At 26.6% G+C, this 23,525-nt stretch overlaps 2 protein-coding genes across 3 annotated transcripts; both read right to left on the bottom strand.

Annotated features, from left to right (window-relative positions):
• Window positions 1-12,607: 12,607 nt before the first annotated feature.
• On the bottom strand, window positions 12,608-15,068 carry LOC112682266 (pre-mRNA 3' end processing protein WDR33). The gene has a single exon (XM_025552805.1). The coding sequence runs from the start codon at window positions 14,960-14,962 to the stop codon at window positions 12,680-12,682; it is 2,283 nt and encodes a 760-aa protein (XP_025408590.1). The 5' UTR covers window positions 14,963-15,068; the 3' UTR covers window positions 12,608-12,679.
• Window positions 15,069-17,565: 2,497 nt separating this feature from the next.
• On the bottom strand, window positions 17,566-20,244 carry LOC112682254 (D-2-hydroxyglutarate dehydrogenase, mitochondrial-like). 2 transcript variants are annotated; one of them, XM_025552788.1, is made up of 7 exons: window positions 19,628-20,244; window positions 19,357-19,554; window positions 18,731-18,933; window positions 18,501-18,669; window positions 18,157-18,443; window positions 17,899-18,067; window positions 17,566-17,831 (listed from the first exon to the last, which is right to left on the bottom strand). In XM_025552788.1, the coding sequence occupies exons 1-7, from the start codon at window positions 19,851-19,853 to the stop codon at window positions 17,566-17,568; spliced, it is 1,518 nt and encodes a 505-aa protein (XP_025408573.1). In that variant the 5' UTR covers window positions 19,854-20,244. The 2 variants fall into 2 exon arrangements, with proteins under 2 accessions (XP_025408573.1, XP_025408574.1); XM_025552789.1 differs by having other exon boundaries at window positions 18,731-18,924; window positions 19,628-20,239.
• Between the last annotated feature and the right edge of the window lie 3,281 nt (window positions 20,245-23,525).

Raw genomic sequence — 23,525 nt, 5'->3', positions numbered from 1 at the left:
CCCCCCGGACAAAAAATAAAAATATTAATAATAAACAAAACAATAATATATGTTATTATATTATGTGGTATACAATAAAATTCTTAACTTTTTCACAAACTTATTCTAGTAAGATAGCTCACAGAAATTAAAAAAATTAAAATATTATCATTTGAAAAACTTTCACATAATTGTTTTAACTCTTTCATGCACGGGATTTCATAACTATTTTGACCTATATTGCACAGATTTTTTTTTAGAAAAATTATAATTTATGTGGTATAATAAATTATTATTCAAGTAAATAATAAGACTTTGGTGTTAAAAAAATATTAAAATATTTTTTTAAAGAGTTATCGTTGGTGGGATGACGTATGTCCCACCATGCATTAAGTGTTTGATAAATTGATAAATCATGTATTACTGTTGTAGGGCCCTCTGGACTTGTAAATGGAAATAAATCAATTAAAATGTCATTTTTTTTTTACCAAACTGGTTGAGTTTCCATCTCAGTTTCAACTGTTTCAATATGTAATGGACATATTGAAGTAGATTCAATGTTACACTGATAATCATTATTTACAACTGAAGAAGTACTAGGTAAAGAATGAAAATCAAATGTCAACGACACATTTTTGTTATTCAAAGATACATTTTCTGAACTTGGAAATAATTGTCGGTGTGTAGCCGCCCGGTATCTAACTTCAGTTATTTTTGATACATATTTTTGACGAATTGAACTACGAGTATACTTTTTCTTCTTTATAGGCGAGGGTAACAAATAAATATTTCTATCGTCTAAGTTAAGAATTTCTGAATTTTCATCGTCACTCTTATCATCACTAGATTCTAATATAGGTATCGTTTTCGACTCACCAAAAGGTGGAAAATAATCTTTATCATTATCGGAATCATCACAAGAAGTTATGCTGTTATCATCAGACGGAATTTCTTCAATTAGCATATCAAAAATTTCACCAATGTTTAGGAGAGAACTCATTTTTGAAATTAAAAACACTAAAATATATTTTAGAATAATGGAAATTTAAAAAAATAATAGCTTCTTTATAAAATATATTGAAAAATAAAGTGTTTGGGAAATTGTGTTTACACATGTGTATATTTGTGTATTATTGGTGTATTTGGTGCATATTATTGCATTATGCATAATGCAATAATATGAAATAATAAATAATTAAATATATTAAATATGAATAATATATCATAATTCATAGAATATGATAATTAATATTATTGTTAAATGTAACATTAAATTATGAATTATAAATAAATTGTTATACATACTAAGTATACCTTTGTAATTAAAAATTTAAATTTTCAAAAACTATAATTCAATTTAAAATATGTACTCCAGACTTTTATCTCGTAACAGGCAAACCGCTATTGATAAAGTGATTTAACTTGCACTGAATGAAACTATATAATATAGTCTATCATATGTTATAATATCGTTCATATACATAAACTATATAGTGTAATATAAGCCAAACAAAATTATGAGTGTCTAGTTGTTGTCAAAAAAAAAAAAAACCCCGAAAAATAGCTAATAATAACTCAAAATGCATTAATTTTCGATTTATTTTGATACTAATATACACATTATGGGCTATTAAAACTATTAATATTATTTATAGTAAAATTATAAATACAAGTTATAGGAAAAAAATACTTTACTAGGTGGGTTATTTTTTGTACCACCGTGCTGGAAGTGTGATTTTCGAGGTGGAACAAACGGTATCCCACCGTGCCTGAAAGAGTTAACCTATCGTCTGTTCCTAAATTATCACGAAAGGCTACTGCTCTATAATTTAATAATTTTACTAATGCACTTGAGTTGCTCATCTGTAGAGCTTCAATAAAAAGCCAAATATTAGGATGATTGATTCTCACTAGTGTTGTAAATTTATTATTCCACCCTTCCGAAATATTGTTTGTTCTACCTATACCAGCTTTAGTTAAGTCAAACACATTCCATATAGAAGGCGGAAATAATGGCGGTTTTCTTGTAAGTATGTCTATGTTTTTTTTTATTTCTATTTAATTGGGTAATAAAAGTTATAACTCCATAACGTGAATGATTATATTCGATAGATACTGATATGATGATCGTATAACTGGGGTAAAACCAAAGAACCAACTATTTAACCTATAATTAAAAAAGTAAAAAAAAATATTTTTTTCGGGGGGAACTATCTCAGTGCGGGGGAAACGTCCAGTACCGCTTCATCGGGGGGGGACGTCAAAATACCCATTTATTCATGGGTTCATTGCAGGGTTGACACCAGTGGCGTATACAAGGAGGTGGGGTCAGATCCTTCCTAGGCCTTTTTTTAAATGTTATAAAATAATGTTTTTAGCGTGAGCGTGAGGATGTTAGAAACGTAAAAAAAATAATGATAGAATAAAAATAGGTAATGATTTGTTGGCAAATGATCCCCCATACAAAATGTATGTACACGCCACTGGTTGAAACGTATAATACAGTACCTATAGTATTAAATACGTATTAAATGTACGTTACATACAGTACGTACGATGAGAAGAATAAAATATTAATAAAATAAAAAAAAATAAAATAAAATAAAAATTATATATAAAATATTTATAATCAATGATAAAACGTATAGTATAGAACACATGATTATATACGTTTTATACCGTGTGAAAATGAAATCCTTAATAAATAAATTATATTATTTAAATTATTAATTATATTATTAGATTATACACGAAAAATTAATGTATAATAAAGTATAGTTAAGTATGAATATAGTTACCTAATGTTAATATTTTAGTTTAAATAATTGTACATAGGTAATTGTTCATTGTTTGTATTATGTATTAAAGAATATAAGTATCAAATGATATAAAAAAAAAACTTTTATTTCATATACAAACAAATACTCAGTGCTCGAAGTGGGGGGATACGGAAAGATGGCATCCCTCTACTTTTTTGTATTTACAGTTTTCATCCCTCTACTTGTTTTGTCTAAAATAACGCATTCCTTCTAAGACTTGGATTTTAAAAGTATATAGTTATCATCATGGGCGTAACTTAGAAATTTATTAGGAGGGCAAATATATAATTACATATCTAACGAAAAGGGTGCTGAGGCTAATAATATTATCAAAACTTAACTCTAATATTATAACCTTACAAGATGTCTATGATAATTGAAACATTCTACCTCTTTCTGTTGAATCTGCATCAAACTGATCAATAATAGTATTAAAATTAATCTTAAAAGTTTTTTCAGTATGTAAAATAGCCATGTTACTTAGTCTTTCTTGGCCAATGGTATTTCTTGTAAATGTTTTGAGGTAATAAAGTGATGAAAACGAACGTTCACTCGATACAGAACTCATTGGAATAAAAAGAAAAATGTTATAAATAAAATAAATATTGTCAAATGAGCCTATCAAGTATTTTTCCAAATATAAATTTAAATGGGCTTCAAAATTTATAGCACCTGGGACTATTATTCAAATTAAAAAAACTTCCAGCCCCATCACACTACCTTTTTCTCAAATATTATTTAAATGAACGTTACCTTGCGGTCAGATCCGGTTCAGTACTCTCCACCATCTCACCTATAACTGCTGGAGTGCCACAAGGAACTGTTCTCTCCCCCATACTTTACAATTTATACTCTGCCGAGCAACCTACCCATCCCAATACGGTGGTTGCTGGATGACAAGGTAATTTATGTTTCCAACTCCGATCCACAATAGCTTAGTTCAGAGATATTCAAACTTTTTTATCCCAGGGCTCCTTTGAGTCTTCACAAAATGTTGACGGCTCCCAAATTATAAATAACAAAAAAATCAATGTTAATATGAATATAATTTTATATTTTATAATTTATACTAATTATTTATTTATCGTATTAAATTTATAAAAAAAATTATAAATAAGTAGTTAGGTATTGTAGAAAAAATTGTAATACAATATTTTATGTTGATTATACTTTCAACAGCCATAACTTTGAAACAAATAACACACTCTGGACGTTCTTCATTCTCCACTACCGTATACGTAAAACCATAATCCATGTAACTCTCATCATATTTACGGTGTTTTGATTTTCTTATAGTATTAGAACTATCAAATTCCGGATTATCGTGTTTAGGTCTATTCAAAAATTTATACATCCTGATCAAACTCTAAAACTTAATTAACACGAGAAAACTATCACTTTTGTACATGTTAATGACGAACAAAACTCGACATGCGCACTGACAATTTAACGATAACAGTCGTAACATGGGCTAATATTATTATAACAATATAGCCGCTATATTGCTATAATAATAATAACTGGTTGTAATAATAAAGATAAACTTCAATTTATCGCTATCGCTATAACATTATGGAAACAATCACACTTAAGCGACAAATTAAAACTATATTTAGCGAATGATTATTGTAGACAATTCAACGTTTCCTAACCGGTGTGCCTCAATGATAATAATAAACGTTTTTCGTAAAAATATTTATTGGTTTTCAATTATATGACGTGGCTCCGTTCGACAACTCCCGTGACGCCCATGGGAGCCGCGATGCACAATTTGAATACCTCTGGCTTAGTCTTTCGTCATCTAGACCAACTACCCCCCTGATAATCCCACTGGCGAGTAAAAATTAACAAATAAAAATTTATCCACACAGTATTTGCACTAAGACTCCTCTAATTTTCCTAAATAATTAACAAATACCCTCCTTAAATACAATTACATATTTAGGATCACTATTTGACAAAAAACTAAACTGGTCTAAGCAATTTCAAAAAACAAAAAAAAACATTTAACCAAAGATTCTATCTCTTTTACAATTAAAATGATGTATAAAAAAATTTTTAAATTTATTTATATTATTTTATTTATAAAGAGTTTAATATTATTGGTTAATTTAAATTATTTTATTTTATGTTGATTACATTACTATGATTTTTATACTACTAGGCCTTTAATGTAAAAAATACAAAAAAAAAATGATGAAAAAGGGTCCATGACTCCCGAAGGAAACTTGATTTAGGTGAAGACAAAAAAAAATCCGTTCTAAAAAGAAACATTAAAAAAAATTGTAATAAAATTTGAATATTTTAAATATAAATGAGAGAAATTGATTTAATTTTTTTATAATTTTTAATTTGATTTATAAAGAGTTAATTATTATTGGTTTTTTAACTATACTAATAGAAAATTTTAAGATATTTTATATAAGTTAAATAATTATAACTTTTGTATTATAAAAATTTCATATTCATCTCGGAGGGAAGAACATTATATCAATGACCAGTATATCAAACACTATACCAAGATTGCTTCAACACCTTTTCAAAGTGGTGTCTTTACTCAGGATTTATCTTCTCTCCCGAAAAAACCAAATGCATTTTGTAAAATGCAAAAAAAAAACTAATTCCTAAATCAAAGCTATTCTTAGGAAACACACCTCTACTCTATGTAAACAATATATAAACCCTTGGAGTAATTTTTGACAACAAACTAATTTGGAAATCTCACATAATAAAAACTAAAACTAGCGCTACCAAAAGTATCAACATCATAAAAACTTTAAGTAATGTTGAATGGGGCATGGAAAGCAGCATACCTATTAATCTATATCGATCTCTTATCAGTTCCAAATTATATTTTGATTCTATTTGTTGTAGGCAGTGGCGTACATTCAATCTTATTCTGGGGGGGGGTAACAAAAATAATCGTTATCTTTTTTTTTCGTTGCACAGATAAATAAAATAAATAACTGCTATAAATAGATATTATATTATCTATATATTAGATATTAATAGATATTATTTTATACAACTTTTATTACCAATTTACTGTTTACTTTTACATTACAGTAAATTAATAGCTATTGGAATATAAAAACAGCAGAGTTAACATAACTTTTCAAACACCTATCAATATAATTATTTAATTATCATAATATTTGTACAGTTATATATTTTAAGTTTAAAGCGTAATTATGAAACTACGAATATATTACACATCATCAATAATAAAACAATTTTTGGCCCGGGGAGGATTTGAACCCGGAACCTCTAATGTCTCTAATTAAAATAGATCCTAAGATAATAAATTTTAATATTTTTAAATTAAATGAGAGACCAACAAACGTCCTAGGCTATTGCAAGGCATGTGAATACATTGGGTGACGGGAACGCCACTTTCCCAACGCCATAAAACAGCAATTAGTAAATATAAAAGTAAATGTACCAGTCTCGGAGGACTACCGTACCACTATATTCACAACCTTGGAAGAATCACCAATAAACAAAAAAAAAATGGATTCAAGATTTACCACTCAAAAACAGACAAAAAATATACCCAACACCGAACGCAAACAATACATCAAATAAATAACTATAAAAAATAATAAAACAAAAACCAAAAGAACAATAAACAGACCTACATCAAACAGTAAAAAGAAAAAATTGAAAAAGAAAATAAATATTAACAAAATTGTGGTGATTTGTGCTGGCATCTTTAGAAATACGAAATTATAACAATATTTATTACAAAATAAAAGTACACCAACATATAACACCATTTTATTATTTCAAAAAATAACAGGCAAAATGAGAAGGGAAAGAATATTCTGTGGCACAACTAATGAATAATTTTTATACAAATAAAACATATATCTACCTAAAACTTTTATTTATTGGAAACACTTATAATATAATCTGATATATCTCTAACATTCAAGCCTGCTAGGTAATTCATTTATATTAAACATATTTCATACCCAGTATACTTTCCATAATCTCAACATGTATTATTGGAATAAAAATAATGTAGTCTTGCACAGTGGCGTATTTATGGGGGGGCGAAGGGGCTCGGGCCCCCTCCGAAATGAAAAACACCATTGTTAAAGATTGTTATTTTTAACATGGATATGTCTTAATGCTGGGGGTTTCCGAAAATTTGTCGCGACACTGAGAATGTTGCTTATGCGATAATTTAAAATTTTATATTTATAAAATATGTTTGTTCTTTTAAGAAAATATGTGGTGAATTTTGAGTGACTCTAATAAAAAATTTGTTTATTACAATGTAGTTTTTATACTTTTAAAAAATAATAAATCATTAAAAAAATTGAGATTCTTATTTTTCTGATGGTGTAAAGACTGTCGAGAAGTCTTATAGTGCTAAAGTAATTTTTTTCGTAATAGTGTGCTTCCTCCTTCCTTTCCACCCAAAAATCAAATACCTAATCGGCCCCCTCCCCCCCGAAATGAAAACCTATATACGCCACTGGTCTTGCACGAAGTTAGTTGTCATAGGTTATTCACTTCTATCTAAAACGGCTTCTTGATCATACATTTCACTGATAAACTGATTCCGATGTTAGAAGAAATAAAAACCAATACCCGGTTTCTTTACTGAAGTATCATTATGAAAAGTTAATAGTATATGTATATATATATTGTTTGTAAAAATAAAAATATTTAATAACGTAAATAGAATAAAACAAGTAACATTGGACATAGATTATCTATCTCGTCGTTGCTACCGACATGGTGTGCCGCCAATAAATATTATTTAAATGTAAATATTTTTTATATACTACAATTTCTTTTAATTATAAAATACATTAACCGATGAAATACTAAGTTCTATTAAATTTGTTATACTTTTTATACACCATCATTTAAGTTTCTGTTTCAAATTGATTTTTACTAAAACTATTAGGCTATAGCGCATGTAAGAATATATTCATGTAGGTACAAATATAACAATGTAATGTTATTTGAAAAATTAAGTATTAAAAATGTACAATATCTTATAACAATAAATAATATTTATAAATCGCGATAAAAGAAGTATGTCAAAAAAAGTTTAGTTTCCTGGTGCCTGCAGAATTTATATATTGAAATATAAAAAAAATACTAAAAACAACATAAGTAAATATTTTTAAAAAACATCATACTTTGTTTAAAAAAAATTAATGCTTTAATAACTAAAGAAAAAATGAAAAGGGTAATCCAGGAGTCTAGGAACTACTTATGTAGGTGAAACAAAAAATATATTTAATAATAAAAAAAAACAAATACTAATACAATTAAATTTATAAATTTAAAATATTAATAATTTAAATGAATATTGAATGGAAAAATATTATTTATATAACCGAGAATACCTAATTATTGTAAGTTTTAAAAAGGTAATGGATTAAATATAAAAAAAATTAAATAGTAGCTAAAAAATATAAATTGAATTGATTTAATTATAATTAGAATTGTTATTCAATAGAAAAACGACGTATCTGTATTAGTGGGAGTAAGTATATAACTATGTTATGTGTTTGGCTCTCGTAAACTCGTTTCACTCTGGATCGTCTCCTAGATTTCGGCTTTTTACTTTGATAAAAAAAATAAATACAATGTTTTAATAATCAATCACACTTTGAGAATTAAAGAAAAATAAATTATAATTTTATTATTATTAATATAAATACTTATATATACTCATTAATTAAATGTATATTTAATCAATGATATACCTACTTTTGGTAGAAATTATAAAAAATGTAATTTGTATGAATGAAAATATTTAACAAATGCAAATAGAATAAGACAAATAACATTGGATAAAGATTATCTGCTTCATCATTGTTTTTTTCGCGGTGTGCTGCCATAAAAATATTATTTAAATGTAAAAGTTTTTATTAAGATATAACAATTTATTTTAATTATAAAAAAACATTAACCAATGAAATACTAAGGTCGGTTGTAGGTTCACGTAAATATACCTAAGCGAGTTGTTATGCGGTGTGTTTCCAATGTCTTCATTATTTTTAGGTAGCTATTCTTTCCGAGACCCTATTGTGTATAGGATACCCAGGACACTACATCGCGTCTCTTTAATATCGTGTCTAATTGGGCCGACTCAAATGTTGCACCTTTTTCTAATATTGACATTATTAACTGTAAATAAACTCACTGTTTTATTATTAATTAATTATCAATCATGTACTTAAGTAATAAAAGATTAATTTTACCATCTAAATACTATCTTTCATTTGATTTAATATTATATTTTATAACATGAATACATATTATGTACAGTATTGTCAATATTCATATAAGTACTGAATATATATATATATATATATATATATATATATACACACACAGTGGCGTAGTTACGGGGAGGGTGTAAGGGGTTTCCACCCCCCCACAGATTTTTTTTTTTAATGATATTTGATTATTATTTATTAATATTTATATATTATAGTAAAATATTTTGATTTTACTATGATTAGGTATATATTAAAAATTGAATAACAAAATAATTTTCATTAATACGGGACATAATAACACTATTTTAAATGTAATATTATATATGATCTCGTTTTAAGATATACTACGAACACTTAAAAACTTACTCTTAAACACCCCCTCCAGAAAAGAATTGTATCTACGCTACTGTACACACACCTATTGTGACACAGTAACCTTTTTGTGTAAAAGTTGTTCTTCTGAAATTACTTAAATCGACAAAAACAAGACAAGTAGTTAAATTAATTTTAATTAGATATCTTTGACGAATTTCATTTTCGAAAAATAAAATTCACAGTTGTTTATCGATCCAAAAGCACTCATAACCTTTTTTGTCAGATTTCTCAAATTGGAAAATTTTTCTTCTATGATATTAATGTTAGGTGTAAAAATTTATCTTTGAATTTGCTGTTTTATAAATGTATTTTATTTAATTATTGCATCGCAAATCAATGAGTTCCATTTGAAGATATTTTGGGACCAGCTCCACATTAGTATGAAAAGATGGATGCATTTCAAATATTTTCTTGTATTTGTTTAAATTAGTGAAACAATTTTCAAAAACTATAAGTTTCCTTATTTCTTTTGCATATTTAATGTAATCAATATATTTTGAATTTTTCAATTCGTTTAGCAATGGATTAGGGTCGATTTAGTTGTAAATCGTACGGACACCGCGTTGTGTGGGCATTCCAGAATTTTCTATTGGCATAGAAATAAAATTTTTTTGCAAATATATGATAAATCTCGAGGGCCGTAAAAAATTCTTAGGTGGGACGCATGCGGTCTGTCATCCCTGGTCTATAAGGTATAATATGATATATTATAGTCTATAGGCCTATGACATAGATACGTACCGTATAACACCTCCTATATTTGAATAATTTGAGAAAAGTAGATACTTACCCAACTTAGTATACCAACAATACTGCATTATAAAAAAAAAAACCGTTAAAAAAATAAAAAAATTGATTTTTATTAAGTACCTAGCAGAATAATACGCAACATATATAACCCACATTACACTTTTAAAAATATCTATTCTACATTTTATCTTTAGTACGCCTGTGTGAATAAACTAAAATTCGCATTTTTTTTTTTAAACAATTATTACAGCTATAACAAATCAACATGAAAATAAATTAAAAAACAACTGGGAACAATTGATTTTCAAAGTTTAAGATTTTTCGGGTTAGAATGAATCTAAAATTAGTAAAAGCATTTAAAATCAATAGTTAACAATCATATTCAAAAAAAAATTCGGGGTGAAGGATAGTGTAGTAAGTACTTACTAGTAATGCACCTATTTAAATTATATTGAATATTGTCTTATATAAAGGTACATGAATTCAGGTGTCAAGTGAATTATGTATTTATTCAAAAAAAAAACTTATAGTCTCATCTTAATTCTGTACAAATATTTTATTAAAATTTCAAGTACATAATACAAAATTACTAATTTTATCATTTTAAAAACGGATATATATTGGATGAACACCTATTTCACGTGACAAATGTAATAAGAGATCTAATATATAGTGGTCACCACTTTATGAACTCACGGTTACCTAATTGACTCAATCGTCCATCGGACTTAAACAGACTAATCACGATTTGAACGTATACTAACTCACTTTAAATATTGTTTAAAATAGTTTCTTCATAGTCTTTTATAACATTTTCATACATAATTTAGATTTGAGAATAGTTCATATTTAGTACCTACTCCTTAATGATAAGTAATTAAACCATTTCTGGCACATGGTATTTTTAATCTCTTCTTTAAATTTTATCAGGTAAAAAACTGTAGGGCATTAATAGAAATTACTAGAAAATATGGTAATAAAATAATAATAGAAGATATCTAGGTTTCATAGTTGAAAAGTTAACAAATATTAACTCTTATTTTCAGCAGTATTTTTCATAGATACCTATATTGCTTGGTATTAGTATATAATATGTTATGGTATAATGGTACTTCAGTTTCAATAACAAAATATATTTTAAATAAAAATGTACAAGACTATTAAAATACATCAGTACCTAACGTGGCATTTGAGCATTTTATTTTCATTACTAAAATAATTATAATTTATGTCAAATACATTTTTTTAAACAGTTTTATGAAGTTTCTTTGTAAACATTTACATTCTTACCTATATTAATAATTTGATACTTGTTAACCAATGTAATTTTATCACATAAGTTATTTGTTATAAAAATATATTATATCTTAACTATAACTTAAGTTTTTAGATTAAATAGTAAAAATATCCCTTCAGTTATAAATTTTATTATGAATTAAAATATAGGACAAGCCTTGTCAAGGAAGAAAATAATTGTCACAATACAAATTAATACACAGTCAAAATTATGGTAATTTTAATACTCGAGCAAGTTATAAAAACAGATAGCTATTAATTAATTTAAACTATTTAGTTTCAATAAGTTTTTAATAATTTCCATAAAAATACTAAATAATCTTAGTAATATTTCTCTGAAAGAAATACATACATTTCAAATAATTTTGAAAACCACAATTATAAAAACTGAATTGACTTGTTTGAAAAAAAGTAATAATTAAATTTTCCCATTATTTAAAAAAAAAATTGGTCATTACAAATGATTTCAAAATTGTATACTCTAATAAAATTGTTTAAGAACATTTATAAATAATTAAGTAAATTATACTAATTGATCCCAAATTAATCATACTATACAATAACTTAATTTAAATATTAGATACATAACCAGGTGATACTCGAAAATTGTAAAAATAATGATGTTCAATACATCTGTTTAATTATTATGAATATATGAAATTGATACAATACACCTAATAAACGAAAAAATATTTTACTCGCGAGTTCACTTATTGAATAAACAAATAAGTGGTCAAATGCTTTTTTTTATATATTTTTAGACAATTTACTTCAACACAGTACTCCATCTGAAAAATAAATTAAATTCAGATGGCTTTAGAAATTGGAGTCCCATGTATATTACATAATTACATGCAGGAGTAAAATTGTTTTTTTTTATCAAAAAGGAGTAGGACTGAAATTGAGATATAGGTAAACATTGATTTTTTTAACTTAAAAAGTTAAATATTTTGTAAATGTATATACAAATTAACAACAATAATTTACAAGTAACAATAATTTAAAAAAATAATATGATGGTGTTACATACACTGAGTATTAATTATTTATCATATTTTAAAAATGAAGAAATATAATATACCTACCTAAATGATGGAAATTATTTTATATTTTTTATATAAAACATAAACAAGTATTTTACAATATTTTTATACATTTTATAATACCATGTAATAGTTTTGTAACTCGGTACCCACTCAAGAACCATATTCAAATGTCATTATAATTTTGAGGTTGTCTTTGTGAATTTGATCGGTAATTTGATGGTCTCGAAAAAGTGGATTCCATTAAATTAGGTGGTGGACCATTGTGCGAGCCATTTTGATTGTTTCCATATTGTCGAGATGACCTGTTATTTTGTGAATTATTTTTATACGGATGTGATTTATTGTAATAAGATCTTGTTGGTTGACTGAAACCACTTGAATTAGATGACTGATTAATTGTTTGTCTATTAAAATTGTCATTAGAAGCTGATTGAAAATTAGTAGAAGATCCATAAGTTTGGTTGAAATTGTTATTGATTCTTAGATCAACATCCTGATTCATAGGAAAGTTGACATTTACATTATTGTTAAATGGGTTATTTCTGCGTAAGTCTTGATCTTTTTGAAGATGTTTGGAAGCATATGCATAAATTGGATCATTATTATTTTCAAATGAAAGATGTTGCCGTACTTCTGGTATTGCACCAGAATGAAGAAGACGCATTAATGATTCTCTACCCTCTTTAATTGCATTTTCTAATGGTGAATTTTGATCTACTTTTATCATTTGTCCATACACAAGAAGTGATTCCGGTTTTAATTCACTTGCTGGTCTTGAACCTGGAATTAAATCCATTAAACTCTCAACAACATTATTAACTACATCACTATCAGGGCCAAGATTTTCTTCAGAATCATCTTCTATTATTTCATCATTAGTTTTGTATTCATTCCAGAACTTTTGGAAATTTTTAGGAATAGGTTTAGAATAAGGAATTTTCTTAATTTGTCGCACTCTTGGTTCTTCTGTAGAAGTTATGTCTAAAAGTGGTATAGTATTATTATCAACTGATATTTTATTAGAATCTTCTTCAGCAATATCCTCAAGACCCATTCCAGGAATAGTTGATTGAGCATCTGCTGTCATGTTATCTGTTTTTAACATACTAGAAACAGTATTAACTGAATGATATTTTCCAGTCATTTTATCTCCAGGTCTATTTCGGGTCCAAAACTTACAAGTGTAATCATTTGAACCAGAACATAATACCTCACCTAATGGATGCCAGGCTAATGACCAAACAATACTATCATGGGCTTGATCAATAGATCCAACAAACTTATCAACACCCACATTCCAAAATAATATAGCCCCGTCAGAACCTCCACTACAAAATAAATTTTCATGATATGGATGCCAAGCAATGGTACTAGCTTCTTTTTTGTGACCTCTGAATGTTTGAACTTCATGGGAAAGATTTCTTATATCAAATAATTTTAACAAATGATCTCTAGAAGCAGATATTACCCAGTTACCATTAGCATTCCATTTAACGTCCATAACTGTACTTTTATGAGCATGTAATGTGGCTAATGATTGACCTGATTTTGGATCCCATAGTTTAATTGGTTGTTGGTTATCTTTACTGCCAGAAATTAAAAGACCTTTATGAGGATGCCAATCAATACATTTTACATCTGCCCCATGACCTCTAAGTATTTTTTCTTCTTGGTTGGTAAAAAAATCCCATATACGTATAGTACCATCATCTGAACAAGTTGCAAATTTATCATCAGATTGACTAAAACTTATACCTCTAACAGCTTCATTATGTGCTTGAAACATTTTGACATTATTCATATTTGATTGCCAATATTTAATAAAACCAGTATGATCACCAGTAGTCATCCAGTTACCATTATGAGACCATACCATTGAACGAACAGGTGAATCATGAGCTTGCAAAATAGTTTCAAAATTAAATGTTAGTCCATTCCATAAAGTAAATTCACCACTAGACGCACCAGTGATTAAACGTCTACCTTCTGGAGTCCAAGCTAAGCAAAATACAGGACACCGTACTTTGTTGGTAACAGTCTTGACAAAAGCTGTTGTAACTGCATTTACAGAATTATCTACATAACATTGTGGAGGTAAAAGTTGAGGAGTATATAATACATCAGGTTCTAAAAAAGGTCTATCTCTAAAGTCTCGTTGCCAAATACGATTTTGAAGCATTCGAATTAATGACGCATTATAGTCAACTGTTTTACGCAGACCAGATTTTCTCAATCGTTTACCATCAAAATCTAAATCTAATGGTGGCGCACTTTTATTTATTGGATGTCTTGGTGGTACACCTAGACCTGGACCGCGTATATTTAAAGGTATAGGACCTTGAAACCTGTAGTTTGTCGGAATGAATGTATTGGTTGAAGGCGGCGGAATTGAAAAGTTTATTGGAGGTGGAGGTACCGAGAAAGATGTATCCACAGTAATGGACATGGTTATTAACAATTTAATACAAAATATAGCTATATATAGATTAGAATGTTTTTACATGTACAATGGGTTTTTAGAAATTTATCTCTTAAAACAAACATCAGTTATTTAATTTTACATGAGTTTTATACAAATAAAAATAAACAAAACATAAAATTCTTAATGACTAAAATTTATTACCAATATATAAACTTGTAATTCTGATATTCTTGGTTTAATTTACATTTGAAATACTTGTAGTTGCAATTTAAAAGCCAAATATGAAGTTAAAGAAAGAAAAATAATAAGTAAAAGTTAAAACTTGTGATAGTAAAACAAACAAGTATATTATTACAATAATGTCAATAAAGTGAATATAAATCTTCTGTAGTTGTGTTAACATTTTACATTGATAATGAACATAGTAACGAACGCAAGGTTATGTGGTTAGAAACGATAAATAACATGAATGATATGCTACCGCAGTAGCAACTACAGAGGTTGTAAAACAATAACCGTTATATTTAAATTGATAAAAAAAATATATTCAAATAATATCTAATATTTTTAAAATTCAGGTAATTTTAATTATGTTGTGAAATATGTTTCATTATCTTCTGATTTAGTGAACATTTGGAAACTTTTGTAATTTATTTTATTGAACAAGAGTATGAGAAGCTTGGTCCTTCATTTGTATCATATAATAATATTGATTGTAAATAATAGCATTTACAATAAATGGTAATACCATTGATTAAAGTTTATATTATATTGATTATGTTTGATTTGTATTATATTTGAATGTACTTTATTCTATAATCAATGGAAAATCTAAATACCGTAAGTTGTGAACTCATTAATACTTAATGAAATATTAAATATTAATTTAAAAATATCTTTAGATGCTGATAACATTTCTGAAATTTTCTTAAATAAATGTACTTTTATTTTAACATTGGTTTTAAATTAAAGTTAAATAAATTTATTAATATTTTATTTTATAATACATCACGGGCTTTTGCCCAATTTACAATATTACAATTTAGTACAATAAATAGTTAATACATAGAAAAATTCAAAATTATTTAGTGAAAAGGAAGGGTCTAAATTAGCTAAATACATGCAGCGACGTAGTGGTTCATTTTGACCATAGTTAGTTGAAGAGGTGGCAAGTAAAAAAGGAACAGTATGGCAAGAGGTTCGGACTAGAACGTAAAAAAAAACTTGGGATAGTAAGTACGATGAATCAATTTTCCCCTACAATAATTTGGCCAAAAAGGTGAGATTTGCTGTTTGCCTACAGTTTGCTAGTGTCTAGCTTGAAGGATTTTAGGACTGTCGTATAGTCGTGATTGGGACACTCAATTTTTAAAATGTTGCTAATGTAGTTCAAAAATTTTTGTTGAACTCTTTTGAGCATGACTGAATTACAAGCCGTTTGAGGGTTCCAGATGACAGAGCCATATTCTAAGATTTGCCTAACAAGCGAACAATAAAGTGCTTATTTTAATATTAATATTCAATATATTTCCAAAGAAAAAGAAAACCTCAAACATATCTTCTATCCATAAAATGAAAAGTAAAAACTCTTTTAAGTTATCGCTTGGACAAAATGTATTATGTTTATTTGTTTAGAAGATGAATTGTATTTAATAATTGCATGTTAATACCAAAACATAATTTTATAACAAGATTTAAAAAAGTTGTAAAAAAAAAATAAAATAATATTTTCATTATAATTTAAAAGCTTTAAAAATTATTAAGAAAAAAATTCCTATAACAGTTATCATCCAACTTAATCAATTTTTTTGATAATATAAATATTGTATTTATTAATTATATATTTTTTATAATATAATGGTCTTGGTTAAAATGCTACATTATGGAATTTTTATATACTTATGAACAAATATAAATATAGCCCTAAATTAATAATAACATGATATAGGAAGGCATTCAATTCCAAAACGACAAACATATTACGATAATGATAGTGATATAATAAAATTGATATCTAATATTTAAATTTAAATAACTATTTTACAGAAAAAATAAATATAAAAAATAAAACAAGATTTGATAATCATAATAGATGTGAGCAGTTTAATTCTAATCTGAACTACATATCATATAGAGAAAAATTTTCAAACGGAACATGAGAATAACTAACATAATCAATTAAAGTCAAGATATATAAGGCGGTCACGTAAACACCATATAGATGAGTTATATAATCATTATAAGTTCTTTCACGACAGTATACTCTAAATTGAAAGTATAACTACCATTTTATTTAAACATCTTTTATTTTTAAGATTGACCCAACACTTGACTAACTGGTATAGAATAATATTATAATATCTATGCAAATATAAAAACAAAAATAGTTATCTTTTTTATACATTTTGAAAATGTATGTAATACATTTTGTATCATTTTTAGTTTTAAACAAAAAAAAATCAATATATAACTTAACATTTCATTAAAATAAGAAAATACTGGTTACAAGTATAAAAATAATCTTTGAAATTTTAAAAATCAAAAAAATATTGTAAAAGTCTATACAAGATAATAACAATTAGCTTTATTATAAACAATACAATAATTATGAATTATAAGTTAAAAATTTAATTAATATCATCTTGAGGAAAAATTTTATATGGATTTAAAATTTTTTTTGGATCAAAAGTATTTTTTAATTTTTTCATCAAATCTACTTCTATATCAGATTTTGAATATTTTAAATATTTAGTTTTTAATAGACCGATTCCATGTTCAGCACTTATACTTCCTTTACATTTTGTAGTCCATTCATACACATAAGGTTCAATGGCAGATACTATTTTATCACTATGTTCATTTGTCGCAACATTTAAATGTAAATTTCCATCACCTGCACAAAATGATGAACAAATTACTATTTATAATTTAGTTAAATAAAAACAGTCAAGAATTATTACCTAAATGTCCATAGCCACTAACTGCTTTAACATCTAATATTTCTAATCGTTTCCTTATTTCAGGAACAATTTCATAAAATAATTCATGTGGTAAAGTTATATCATATTTATAGACATAGCCATATCTTAAAAAACTTTCAGGAATGTTTTCTCTTATTTTCCATATGTTCTAAACATTTTAAAATTACATAATAAAATAATTTAATTTTTTTGATTTATTATAATAGGTACCTAATAATTAGATTAGACACTCATTACCTGAACTACAGATGGTTGATCACCTACAGTAGCATCTACAATTATTTCTTCAGCTAAAGCTTGTTCTAAAACTTCTTGTATGGAAGTATTTATGAAATTATTATCAGCTGATAATTCTAATAGTACATAAAATTCAAGGTTGTCATCTATTGGACATTTAAGACCAATATTTTTTTGTACACTTGTTATTGCAACAGAGTCCATTAATTCAAATGAAGAAAGACTTCCACCAAATTCTTTTCTTATTAATGAGAAGAAACTCAATACTTTATCAAATGATTTTAAACCTGTAAATAATGTTGAATTAAATACATATAATTATTTGTATTTAATTTAAGGCTAACCAATAAATGCAGCATTAACAAATTTTGGAGCATTTGGACAATGAATCGCAACTTTTGTAATAACACCCAACGTTCCTTCAGAACCAATAAACATATGTTTTAAATGATATCCTGTATTGTCTTTTTTTAGTGTACTTAGACAGTCCAAAACTTGTCCATCAGCCAACACCTTAAATGCATACAAATTATATAATGATGAAATAATAAACAACTAAACATCAACAAACTACCGCTTGTAATCCCAACACGCTTCCTTGTAGACTCCCATATTTAATTAATCTTAATCCTCCAGCATTGGTTGCTAAATTACCACCAATCTGACAAGTGCCTTTTGCACCCAAGTCAAACGGCATTATAAACCCTTTGTTTTGAACATAATTCATTAAATTTTCTAATACACATCCAGCCTCACAAACCAAAACACCTAAATAAACTTAATATTTAAATTCAAACAAGATAGATAGAAATTGAAAAAGCAAAAAAATTAAATTCTAATTTTCATTATCTATCATTTGAAAGATTGGAATGGAAACTTAGATCTAGCCTACGCAAGAGATGTTTGGGGAAAACTGGTGTTAGAAGCAGAGCCTAAATGGCTTGTAAAAGCTAAAAAAAAAAAATCATTTGAAAGACACTTTTTAACAGATTAATTAAAAAATTTTACTTGTTTCTAAAATTAATACTTAAAATGAAACAATGCCGAAGAAAATATTAAGAAATGATTTGCAAACTAAAAAACTTGACCAATACTATTATTGAACTAAATTATAGATTTAAAAATCTTTAATGTTTATAAATATTATTTATAAATATTTTTTTAATGGGTAATTTGAGTACAATATATTTAGTTGCTCACCTGATAATTTATTGAAACTAATAATTTTATTCATTGCAGAAGTGGATAAAATAACTTCATCGAAAACAGGAACACTACCGCCAACCAGACCAGTATTTCCACCTTGGATACTAACTGCTATATTATGCTTATAACAATATTTAAGAATTTCTGATACTTGTTCTGTTGTTTTAGGTTTAAGTACATATTTGCTAGAACCTGAAATAATATTAAATATTTATATGTATTTAATAATAAACAAATTATAAATATTGAAATTTCAGATAATTACCACAAACAGTTTTTAACCAATCTTCATTGTAAGCTTTAACTTCTTCACCAGTGATAAAATTATTATCCCCCAATAGTTTTTTAAAATAATCAACATCATTAGCATTTAATACAGCATATGATCCTCTTTTTAAATTTGTAAATCTATCTTTAGTTAACTGAATAGCATTTTTGAACAAAACTGATTGGGTGTAAAATTTACGTATATTACTAATAGTGAAAATCATAGTTGTAATATTTAATTTCAATACACAATTAACCTAGTAACTTTATAACAATTTAATAGTTTTTAAAACATTTGTTATAAAATAAATAATCTTTAAGATTTTCGTTACTTTTCTCTTTATTAAGTAAAATGCAACAATTTTAAATGACAACAAGATTTTGACCACAAACTATAATTACACGCTTATAACAGTACTATAAACCACATTATTTTAGTTTCATCGGACTCCTTGACCTTAGCAGACAATTCGTCTAATAAAAGAGCTATATTTTGCTCAATAATTAACCGCATTACATAATATTTTTTATCTCGCTGCTTTACTATCAGTAATCGATGTTATGTTATCAATTAATTAATTTTATTCAGGTAAAATAACAATGAAAACAAAATTATTATTAGATTAACCTTAACTTGAAGCGAATACATTATTCAGTTATTTGAAGTTTTCCGTACAGGAAATAAAGAACAATATTCTCCGTAGGGTTAAAGGATGCTCATAAAATAACTCTCAATAAAATATAAACTTCTAGGATACAACTATCTGTATAAATAGTTGTATCTTAGAAAATAAATTCATAATTATTTTATTATTATTTTCAATTAAAAATGAAAATGTGTGTATTTTTTACCAAAATATGGCCAGATGCCCTAGTGAATTTATACATATTGTTCTGTGCTAATACGGGTAACAACCAGAGCCGTATTTAAAGGGTGGTTCGAGAAGGCAATATACCCCCTAAAATTTTCAAGGTGGTATTTAGTAGCGTACAAAATGTATATCTATTTAGATTGAGTATTTTATTGGATATAGTGTTTTCTTGAGGTATAGGTATTGGTTTAATCTTGATTTATATGGGGATGGGACATTCAGACCGAAAGATACTAAATTATTTAAGGATACCACCAGTGGCGTATACAAGGGGGGTGTTTGGTAGATATGACAACCTCCTTGAGTCGTATTATATATTACATTATTATAGGAGTATAGGTAAATCGATAATACAATATGAAATATAAAATAATGCACAATACTAATTACATATATATATATATAGGTTAACATTATCGCGATTGCGACAATACGTGACGAAAATTATTCGTTTACGTTTTCGTGCAACACAAAACGTTTAATAACAATAGGTATTGTAACATCGAATAGTCAAATATTCGAATAATTTATGGTAAAATTATCCGAATTCGAATATACATTACATCTTTATTACAGACATTATGTATACATATTAATTAATTAAAATAAAAGTTTTAGTTCGTACGTATTATATATAATATTTAATAATTATAATCAATATCCCCCTTCAGAAAATCCTAGCTAGCCACTGGATACCACCATCCAATGGCGTAAATTGTATCCAATTTCTGGTGGTGCAGAGACATATTCTCAACTTGTAATTTCCAATACACCAATTTTCCAATTTCCTAAGTAAAATTCTTCCCAATAAACTATATATTTTCCCATATATTTCTTAAAATAAAAAATAAATTTTGAAATTATTTTAGCAATAAAACCTTTATTATTATTATATATATATATATAAAATTAATATTAATAAAAAAAAAAAATCAAATTTTGTTTTTAGTATGCTGATTTCCTTGGCTCTTGAAAATAATATAGGTATACAAATTTTAATGATTTTTTTGTGGTGAAAAAACATATCTTTACACCACCACATTTTAGATGTGGTGTTGCAAGTGCCACATTTGCACCACCCAATTTACGCCACTGCCACCATCAGCCTTATAAAAGGCAATTTTCTATAACTTTATTTATGTAATTATAATTCAGTTACTATTTTGGATTTGATATTAATTACAAATATTATGTAATAGTATACTGAAATGGGCATAGGCGGATATCAGGGAAGGCTTGGGGGGACTTAGACCCTCCAAATGTTTTAATAGCCACCCCAAAATCGAAACTTTATTTAACCTCAATATCTGCAGTTCGCTTTAGTTGTGTAGACGTGCAGTTTTTCATTTTCATGAGCAATTGACGAGTTCAAACCTTTAAAGTTTTAAACTAATATTTTGTTATTGTGATTTATCAGTTAGTTGTATAGTAACGAAGTAGTACTAGCAATAATGAAAAGATTAAGATTGAGTGGTTCGAAATATCAAAAAATAGCATTAGAAAAAAAGTTGAAAGATGAAAAAGTTATTGCAAAAACAGCAAAATTAGATAGCTTTTTTAAAAAGGTAAGTTTTTGAAATATTACGTACCTAATGATAAAAAAATATGTCTTTATATTATACTGTAACCGATAAGTAAGATTTTAGTAAGTACATAACTTGACGTTACGTAAAATCATTTAGGTATTTTATTTTATACAAATTACAAGCCATCTTTGGCTGTTACGTTCGAATTTATATAGAACATTTTTTTAATATTCCATTAGATAGTAACGACAAATTTTGCAAGGCACTTGAATATTTTTTGTTTAATTTTGGTTTTATTAAATTCAATTTTATTGTTCGACGTCACAGTTTTATTCTTTGGTTTTAGGATTCATATTCAAATGTTCAAAACAACTAAATCGTAGAAAAACTCAACAATAACCAACCTAATTATAGTAATCTATACATTATTAATTCATAGCTGAAACTAATAATTTTGATGAACAAAAAAACAATGAAATTCTGTCTCCAAACTTAGAACTTATTACCAGCTTTTCAAAAAATGTATCCGTATCAAAACAATTTCCTGGGTCAGATCCAGCAGAATGGAATTTAGATTCTGATACAATAGACTATTTGTTAAAAAATCCGCCTTTTGTTAATTTGATTGATATTGACTTTAAAAGTACAAAACGTTTATGCGGAAAAAATATTAGAAAACTTCCATAACATATTTGAAAGGTATCTTCTTAATGGCGAACGCACAAAAAGGAATTGGCTTCTCTATTCAAAATCTAAAAATGCACTTTATTATTTTTAATGTTTAATTTTTGGTTCTAATAAACACGCCTTCAGTGATCCTAATTTTGAAATTAAAAAATGGCAAAAATGTTATCATTTAGTCAATGAACATGAAAAAATTATAGCTCATAATACAAATGTCCGTAAATGGTTTTTGAGAACAAGTAAAAATAAAGACGTTATCGATCATGCTTTACAAGAAGAAATGCAATCTCAATAAGCTATTGGAAAAATGTGTTGCATCGTATAGTGGCTACAATTTCATTTTTATCAGAAAGAGCTTTTGGGGGAGATGATCAAACGTTTGGTTCCAAACATAATGGTAATTATTTAGGATGCTTAGAATAGATTTCTAAGTTTGACCCATTCATTGCAAAACACATTACCAATTTTGGAAATAAAGGTCGTGGAAACGTTTCATATTTATCATCTACAATTTGTGATGAATTTATTTCTTTAATGAGTAAATTAGTAATTGATAATATTAATAATAAAATAAAAAAATCCAAATATTTTACCCCTAGTAGATTCTACCCCTGACATTACTAAAGTAGATCAACTAACTATCATTATAAGGTACATTGAAGATAATAACTATACAGTTGAACGATTTATTGAATTTCTTAAATCAGTTGGTCATAAAGCGGAAGATATGGAAAATGCCTTACTTAATTTTTTTACTGATCATTCAATAGATTTAAAAAACTGTAGAGGTCAGTCGTACGACAATGCGTATAAT

The sequence above is a fragment of the Sipha flava genome, unplaced genomic scaffold (assembly GCF_003268045.1).
Source record: "Sipha flava isolate LNK unplaced genomic scaffold, YSA_version1 201_pilon_pilon, whole genome shotgun sequence".
Classification (NCBI taxonomy): Eukaryota; Metazoa; Arthropoda; class Insecta; order Hemiptera; family Aphididae; genus Sipha; species Sipha flava.
This window is presented reverse-complemented; position numbering and strand designations above follow the sequence as displayed.

Coding starts and splice junctions, on each gene's coding strand:
- LOC112682254 (XM_025552788.1), bottom strand. CDS start 19,853: ATGATTTTCACTATTAGTAATATACGTAAATTTTACACCCAATCAGTT. Junction 18,934..19,356: donor TAGTTTCAATAAATTATCAG/GTGAGCAACTAA, acceptor TTAAATATTAAG/TTTATTTAGGTGTTTTGGTT. Junction 18,068..18,156: donor ATCAACCATCTGTAGTTCAG/GTAATGAGTGTC, acceptor TAAAATGTTTAG/AACATATGGAAAATAAGAGA.
- LOC112682266 (XM_025552805.1), bottom strand. CDS start 14,962: ATGTCCATTACTGTGGATACATCTTTCTCGGTACCTCCACCTCCAATA.